This window comes from Helianthus annuus, chromosome 11 (assembly GCF_002127325.2).
Source record: "Helianthus annuus cultivar XRQ/B chromosome 11, HanXRQr2.0-SUNRISE, whole genome shotgun sequence".
Taxonomy (NCBI): Eukaryota; Viridiplantae; Streptophyta; class Magnoliopsida; order Asterales; family Asteraceae; genus Helianthus; species Helianthus annuus.
Window position 1 is genome coordinate 152,732,925 of NC_035443.2, and position 8,939 is coordinate 152,741,863.

Sequence of the window (8,939 nt, forward strand, 5' to 3'; positions counted from 1 at the left end):
CCATCATCATATGAACACTTTGTGGATACATTGATGTATGGTAGAGATTCTCTATCTATGGAAGATATATTGTCTGCCTTGAATTCAAAAGAATTGAAGAAGAGGTCAGATTCTAAAGAAGAAGGTGGAGATGGCTTGTATGTGAGAGGAAGGTCGGATCAAAGGAGTTACAACAGTGGCAACAGAAATTCCAGGTCAAAATCCAAGTCAAGATTCAAGAGGAGATGTTTTGTTTGTAATTCAGAAAAGCACTTCAAGAAAGACTGTCCAGAATTCAAGAAAAGAAAAGGTGAAGGCAGTTATTCAAGAGGGCAAAGTAGTAATTACTCAAAGGGGCAGAATAGTCATGTAGATTCTGATGATCAGTCAGAAGGAGGTTATGATAGTGCTGATGTTCTTATGGTCACAAGTGAATGTAATCAAGAAAAATGGGTAATGGATTCAGGGTGTTCATTCCATACGACACCTCTGAAAGAAGCCTTAAAGAATTGAAGATGGTGGACATGGGGTCTGTAAAGCTAGGAGATGACAGGCCTTGTCAGATTCTTGGCATTGGTATAGTGACAATGAAGACAAAGTCTGGCATCATGTTTGATCTCAAAGATGTGAGGTACATCCCTGATCTTAAGAGAAGTTTGTTATCTCTTGGTACGTTAGAGAAAATGGGATATCATGTTAGTCTTAGAGACGGAAAGGCCAGGGTTATAAAAGGGTCTATGGTGGTGCTCAGTGGTACTAGAATTAAGAACAACATTTACATGTTAGATGGTAAAGTTGTTGATGGAGTGGCTGCTGTGGCAAGTGAAGAAGGTGATGATGAAGCCCTGAAGTGGCATAAAAGACTTGGTCATATAAGTCAACAAGGCCTGATTGAGTTGTCCAAACAACAAGTTCTTGGTGTTCTAAAGAACTGTGATATAAGCTTTTGTGAAAGCTGTGTTTTGGGCAAACAGAAAACGGTGAAGTTCAGCAAAGGAAAACATAGTTCTAAGGGAGTCTTAGACTATGTTCACTCTGATCTGTGGGGGCCTGGAAGAACAGAAACCTTGGGAGGTGGTAGATACTTCTTGTCCATCATAGATGATTACTCAAGAAGAGTGTGGGTTTATGTGCTTAAACACAAGAGTGATACTTTCAAGAAGTTTCAAGAATGGAAAGTATTGGTGGAGAATCAAACTGAGAAGAAAGTGAAGAAACTCAGAACAGATAATGGGCTGGAGTTTTGTAATCATGAGTTTGATAAATTTTGCAAAGAAAATGGTATTGCCAGACACTTAACCATTCCTGGTACTCCACAACAGAATGGCTTGGCTGAAAGAATGAACAGAACTTTGTTAGAAAGAGTGAGGTGCATGTTGGCAACCTCAGGAATGCCAAAGAAGTTCTAGGGTGAAGCTATATCCACTGCAGCTTATTTGATCAATAGATGTCCTTCATCAGCAATACAGATGAAGACACCTATGGAAATGTGGTCTGGTATTAAACCTGAGTATGAAGATTTAAAGGTTTTTGGGTCTTTGGTGTATTCTCATGTGAGTGATGATAAGTTGGATCCAAGATCTCAAAAGTGTGTAATGCTGGGATATACTGAAGGTGTAAAGGGATACAGGCTTTGGAGATTGCAAAATCCAACGGTGATAGTGAGCAGAAATGTTCAGTGCAGGGAGAATGTCCTGTACAAAGATGTTATGGAGTCAATAAACAGAAGTGTATCCAAGAAAGATGATCTTTAGTTTGAGGTGGAGCAAGTGTTAAACAGACCAAAGGTGAATGTTGAGAGGTCTGGTGCAACTCAGGGTGAAACAAGTCAAAGTGGAAGTTCTGGTTCAAGTCAGGATGAGACAAGTCAAAGTGTACCAAATTTGGAGGATTACATTTTGGTGAGAGACAGGTCAAAAAGAAAAGCTGTGAAACCACTGAGGTACAGAGATCAAGAAGATATTTCTGCAGTAGCTTTTGTAGCAGCAGAGAATGAAAGCATCTATGAACCGCTAACTTTTGAAGAAGCTGTTAATTCAGAAGATAGTCAAAAGTGGTATAAAGCAATGGATGAAGAAATGGATTCTCTGTACAAGAATGGTACGTGGGAGTTGGTAAACAAGCCAAAAGACCAGAAGTTGGTGTCTTGCAAGTGGATCTACAAAATTAAAGAAGGTGACAAACCAGGAGAAGGTCCAAGGTACAAAGCAAGACTGGTGGCTAAGGGATTTACTCAAAAGGCAGGTGTTGATTACAATGAGATCTTTTCTCCTGTAGTCAAACATGTCTCAATTAGAGTTATCTTGTCATTGGTTGCATCATTAGATCTGGAATTGGAACAAATGGATGTGAAAACTGCATTTTTGCATGGTAATTTGGAGGAGAAGATCTATACGGCACAACCAAAGGGATATGAAGTCAAAGGCCAAGAAGATAAGGCATGTTTACTGAAGAGGTCCTTGTATGGACTGAAGCAGTCTCCCAGACAGTGGTACAAAAGATTTGATGAATACATAGTGGGCAGTGGTTTCAGCAGAAGTCCTTATGACAGCTGTGTGTATCATAGGGAGTATGATAGGGGTAAATTTGTCTATTTGCTCTTGTATGTTGATGATATGCTGATAGCTTGTGAAAGCAAAAGCCAAATAGAAGAAACCAAACAACTGTTGATGAGAGAGTTTGAAATGAAGGATTTGGGGAAAGCCAGGAAGATACTTGGTATGGAAATCCACAGAAACAGGGCAGAAAAGGTGTTAACACTGTCTCAATCTTCTTATATTGAGAAAGTGTTGAAGAATTATGGAATGGGAGAATGTAAACCTGTTACAACTCCTCTTGCAGCTCATTTTAATTTGTCAAAGAAAGATTGTCCTCAAACACATGAAGAGGAAGAGTACATGAGCAAAGTTCTATATGCAAACACTGTTGGGAGTCTGATGTATCTCATGGTCTGCACAAGACCTGATATTGCATATGCTGTTAGTATGGTGAGCAGGTATATGGCTAATCCTGGTAAAAATCATTGGGCAGCAGTGAAGTGGATTCTCAGGTATTTGGCTGGAACAAAGAAACTTGGTTTAAAGTTTGAAAATCATGCTGAGAAGGAGAACATGGTCAGTGGTTATGTTGATTCAGACTATGCAAAAGACAAAGATAATGGCAGATCAATAACTGGTTATGTGTTCTCAGTCATGGGGAATGTGGTAAGCTGGAAGTCTCAGTTGCAACATGTGGTTGCATTATCCATAACTGAGGCTGAATTCATATATTTAACTGAAGGGGTAAAAGAATCTTAATGGTTAAAGGGTATGGTAGCTGATCTGGGAATCAGATTGGATGGTGTGGAGGTGAATTGTGATAATGAAGGTGCTGTTCAGTTGTCAAAGAACAGTGTATTTCATGAGAGAACCAAACACATCAATGTGAAAATGTTTTGGATTAGAGATGTGGTGACTTCTAAGGAAGTGGTGGTCAAGTGGGTTGGAACAGATGTTAACGCAGCTGATGTGATGACCAAGGCTTTGCCAGGTGCAAAGTTTACATTTTGCTTTAACTCATTAAGTTTAGGTTAAACTGAATTGTTACTTAGGTGAAGATTGTTGAGAAAAGTAACATTTCAGTTATAACCACTGATGAGTATTAATAAATAAGCAAACCACTGTTTGAGACTAAACAAGACAAACAGCTGATAGCATTCTAAGCACTGCTTGTGTTCAAACACTGATGGTGGTTAACAACTGATAGCAACAACTGATGACGGTAAACAGCTGCTGCTGAAATAAGCAGTATATAGTGAATCAGTGGTTTAACTTGCTGTTGTGTAGTAAGTCAGTGGTTGATGTGTTGAAGAGTAGTTGCTTAGATATAAGGTCTGATACTTACATTCTTGTAAGTTCAGGGGGTGTTTGTGAAAATTCTTACAACGGATAGTTGTAACTGAATTTGGTAGTTTAGTATAAATAGGGGTTTGCAGTAGGTTGTAAATAGTTCATTACTTCAAGTTCTTTGTAATTTCTTTTCTTGTAATTCATTTTCGTATTCAATAAGATTCAATCGTTAATCATTGATTCTCTGGGTCAATTTCTGGGTTGTTTTTCTAACATATACTCATATTAATACAACAATTTAACCTTTGTTTTTAAGACGTTATTGAGCATATCCTTTGCACATCCCATAGTCATCGATGATAGTTTTTTCAGTATATAATAATATAGTTCAACACATCACACAATATAGTTTCACTAGTTTGGGTGTAGCGAAGTGGCGAAGTTATTTTTAATCGTCAGGATCTATCGGCGAATATGTAACGAACTATTCAATATCGAAAATCTATTGTGATACATACACGGAGACTCGAAGATGAGACGGTGGAAGTAATGGACAAACTGAATGATGATTTTATAAAATTAGATACAAAAAATGTTAAAGAGTGTAACATATCACTTTTGTTATTTTTCTTTGTAAGTGCAAAATGTTGATGTTTATTGATGAAAATAGACATGAACATACAATACTGGAAACAAGAAAATGAAATAACAAACTCACTAATTAACCAAAGACCCTAGACTTTATTCAAAGCAACAACTAATGACTCAGTTGATATCACCCCAACAATTCTCTCAAACGACTCTTTTCCAAATGCACTTTATTTTTTGAATTATGATCAACATATATTTATGATAAAAATCCTAAAAAGCATGAGGATGATTAGGAAGCAACACATATACTTTAGTGTTCCATTATACCATTGCCGATCATGATCATCACCACCATTCGGCATGGTGCTGATGCTCTTGACATCTAATGTCAAACCGTCTTCTATTTTAAGTTTTTTCATCCTTGCTATTTCACTTTCTTTCCTTTGCAATATAATTGCGAGTTCTTTCACTGTTCGTTTGAGCTCGTATGTGTATTCAATCGCATCTTCTAGCACTGATACTAGATCAGTACCCTTTTGTTCATGATCAAACCAAATATGTAATTAGATAACATCATAATTAATCAATGAGATTTGAAGGTATGTGAAGAAGTTAATGTTCATACCTTAGTGGGATTAGGGATCAAATTCCTCAAAGCATGAAATTTTTCATTCAATTGTTGTCTTGTATGTTTTTCGGACGCAAATAGGTCATACGGTGTCTGGTCCATGATGGTCGGGTTTGAAAAGAAGATAGACGAGTTTGAGCAATTGAGGAGATCCGGTGGGGGTGGGATTAGAGACTTGTTTGACTAACAAGTGTTGTCGTTTTTGATTTGAATTTGATTGTGCTTGTTGTGGTCATGGATGATTTGGTTGTGGTGTTCCATTTTGATGTTTCATAAAGACGGGAGGAGTTAAGAAAGGGATAATGGATTTAAAGTAGGTTAGGAGTAAGAAGAGAAGTTTGTTACTAGTTGTTGGTTGTTTCTAGTGGGACTCACTATATGCATGTCTCTAACAAAATACCATACTCTTACTACAAATTTATGTGAGAGAGTGAGAGAGAGAGAGAGATGAGATGGTTGTAACTTGTGTGGGTGAAGAGAGAGAGAGGAATAGGAGGATATATTTGTTTTGAATTACAAAATTTTTAAACACAAAACTAGCAAGAAGCTAGAAAAAACAATTTGAACAAAAGATTACACAAAACTTGCCATTCTAGGTGATTCATTTTCGCTATACGGTTAAGCCATAAAAATGATGTCTTCCCACAATTTCATCCCGGGATCTAAATCACATACTTAAGATTAGGGGTGTGCAAAAATCGAATTAACTGAACCATAACCGAATTAACCGATAAAACCGAACCGAAAAAATCGAACCGAAAAAACCGAAGCAAATAAAAAACCGGTGGGTCGGTTGATGGTTTTTTTTTAAAACCCAAAGTAGCGGGTCGGTTATGGTTATCATTTTTCCGTACCCACCATAACCGAACCGAACCGACATGTAATAAATATTTATAGGATTTAGGACTTTTCACCATATTTTAATATTTGATGTTTTTTACTGAAGATTTTTAGTACTTATGGGTTTTCACATCATTTTGTGGTTTTGTTTGAATGTTTATTTGAATTTATGGAATCTATCATATCACTTTATTTAAATATCCGATAATAATAATTGGTATTAATATTATATATTATATATATATTTTTTAATATGATGTAATATACTAATATATATACAAATATGCAATAACAATTTATTCCATGTTAAAAATTTTAAGTTATTTTTAGCTAAACTAAATACACGGTTAACCACCCATAACTGACCCGTTATAACCATCAAAACCAAATAACCATAACCACCATAACCGATCGGTTATGGTTATGGTTATCCAATAACTGACATCGCGGTTATGGTTTTGGTTTTTGATCAAAACCAAACCAAACCGACCCATGCACACCCCTAATTAAGATGATGTGGTTAAGAGTAGTTACAAATGGCTCAAATAATTCGGTGATTAAGATCAAAAACTTAACGAATTGAATGATTCAAAGAAGTCTTAAATGTGTTCTTTCCAATTATTTTAATAAACTGATCTAGACCTTAATTTATAAGTAGGAATCATAATTTTAATAAGAAACTAAATAAAATAAAATAGAAAAATTAACGAAAGTTTATGAAGTGGTAAAACTAAATTCCTAAATCCAATAAAACATGGATATTTTTCTATATAACAAATTGGAAAGGGTTATGCATAGTAATGTTATGACCCCAAGATCAAAGGGTCATGCATAGTAATGTTATGACCCCGAGATCTATGGACGTAGTTTTTAAAAGGCTTAGTTTTGCTATTAAAAAAGAGGTAGCGGCGCAGCTTGTAGCCCGTTTACCAACTATCTCGATGTAAATTATTATTCGAATCTGAATCAAATTTTTCGGATCAGATTAGCATAATTGTTAATTGGAAACGAAGTTATAAAACTGGATTATTAAAATTACAACCTCTAAATAGAATTTTAAATTAACAAACACATATATAGTTTATTTAAATAAGATTAATCATATATAGGGAGAGTATGAGATCATGAGAAAAGCCCTAAAGTGTAAGAACAGTGAGAACGGATCCTGGCTCAACACGTGGCACGCGATATAATTAAGGGGGAATGAGTTTTTTTGTCCTATTATATTCTTTTTTTCAATGCGTCTCACAACACCGCTTCATTTTTTTGGCGTGTAAAATTTTTTTGGCGTTTAGTTAGATTCAATAACTACCTGATGTTTTACTGTTTTTTTAGATCACGTGAATAGTAAATATTTTGGCGTTTATAGCGTCCCCAAATTCATTAAAATTAATTAGTAATTATAACTTTTTTCGTCCATGGCGTTCCCAAATTCTTTAGACATTTTTGTAGATTTCAACAGTTCATATATGTTATAAAGGTAAATTTCTTGGCGTTCATGACGTTTTTAAATTCATTAGTGATTTAAGAGAGTACTGCTAAGATGAAATCAAACAAAAACTAATAGTCTTCTATGGATGGTATTACATCAGAGATGTAACCATCGCTTTGTTCATCACTCTCATCAGACTCATCATCATCACCACCCTTCTTCTGTTGTCAAAACGTATGACGAATCTTCTGATTCTCAGGGTGTATCTCCATGAAACGATGGTTGTCATTTTTGGCGTTTTGGTTAAACCTGACGTTTTGGTAAAAGATGTGTTTAGAATGATGGATGGAAGTGATTATGCAAGGGGCGTTAACGTCGTTTATATAATGATGTTTTTAGCGCGTAATTTAGGAAGGAATTGCTTCTAATAAATGTTAATAATTGACTTTTCAGGTACTATTTGTTTCTTCTACCTGTAAGACTGCAACGCGTTTTATCATTAAGCTTTGGCGTTTTTGTATTAATGGTGTTTATTTGTCTTGAATGGCGTGTTCTCATTTTAGTTTGGCGATTTGAAATTGAGCAGTAAAAGACCTTTTTACCCTTAATGGAGCGTGTCCATGTAATAAATGCGATGTTATTTACAAAAACGCCACCGCACCAATCTAGTCCATAGATTGTTTTGATCGGACGATCCATAAGCGTTCTCACTGTTCTCACACTTTTCAGCGTTTTCCATAAATCCTGACCCTATATATATATATATATATATATATATATATATATATATATATATATATATATATATATAGGTAAAGAGTATGGTACAAATTACCTAATCGTACATTACATACGCGACGATAATAGCCATACACGTGTCCTGATTCGTTTTTTCATATATAAGGTTAAATGAGGCAATTAATTCAATCATCTAAGGGTAAATTCGTCTCTTCATTCAATCAGCGAGCGAGAAGTTCGTTACACTAATATCCCGGTAATTATCATTCAAATCAGTTTCAAATTTTTCATAATTCTCAATTTGCAGTTTTCTTTCTTCTGTGTTAGGGTTTCATTCAATTGTTTTTTTTTTCGATGGATCCACAGAGCAGCACTGGACGAGCAAATGTTGATTTTGAAGAAAGTCGACCTATCGGTGATCATGCTCAATTATCTGCATATAAGAGAGTTTCTATTGAGGATGTTTTAAATCCGCGACCTGCAAATCCAAATCCAATTGCAAGTTCAAGTGCTCTAAAGTGCTCTGAACGATTGTTTTAATGGTAATTATGTTAATTCAGATCTCTAAATTGTTCGTATACTTGCTATTTGTTTAATCCTACCACTGATTTTTACATTATTGTAACTGTTTTTGAAGTTTGAATGTTGAGTATATTTTTCACATGAAAGCAACATGTACAAATTTGCATGTTATGAGTCTTTCAATTCACATTTGATGTATATTTTCCTTAAGTATTTCGCATGTTATGGTATAATAAATCGCATATATAAAACAGATTAATCAAAATCATCAACTTCGCATGTTTTTTTTCATAGATTTCGCATGTGTTGGTTTTCTTTAAAATGAAATTATGCTGTTATTAGTATATCCCATGTAAATAGTCCGATAATTCGCATATTTTTT

General features: G+C 35.2%; 1 protein-coding gene across 1 annotated transcript; it reads right to left on the reverse strand.

Moving 5' to 3' along the window:
• Positions 1–4,444: 4,444 nt before the first annotated feature.
• On the reverse strand, positions 4,445–5,421 carry LOC110887223 (transcription factor EAT1). Its single transcript, XM_022134994.1, has 2 exons — positions 5,023–5,421; positions 4,445–4,930 (listed from the first exon to the last, which is right to left on the reverse strand). Exons 1-2 carry the CDS (start codon positions 5,125–5,127, stop codon positions 4,643–4,645), a joined length of 393 nt encoding a protein of 130 aa, XP_021990686.1. The 5' UTR covers positions 5,128–5,421; the 3' UTR covers positions 4,445–4,642.
• Between the last annotated feature and the right edge of the window lie 3,518 nt (positions 5,422–8,939).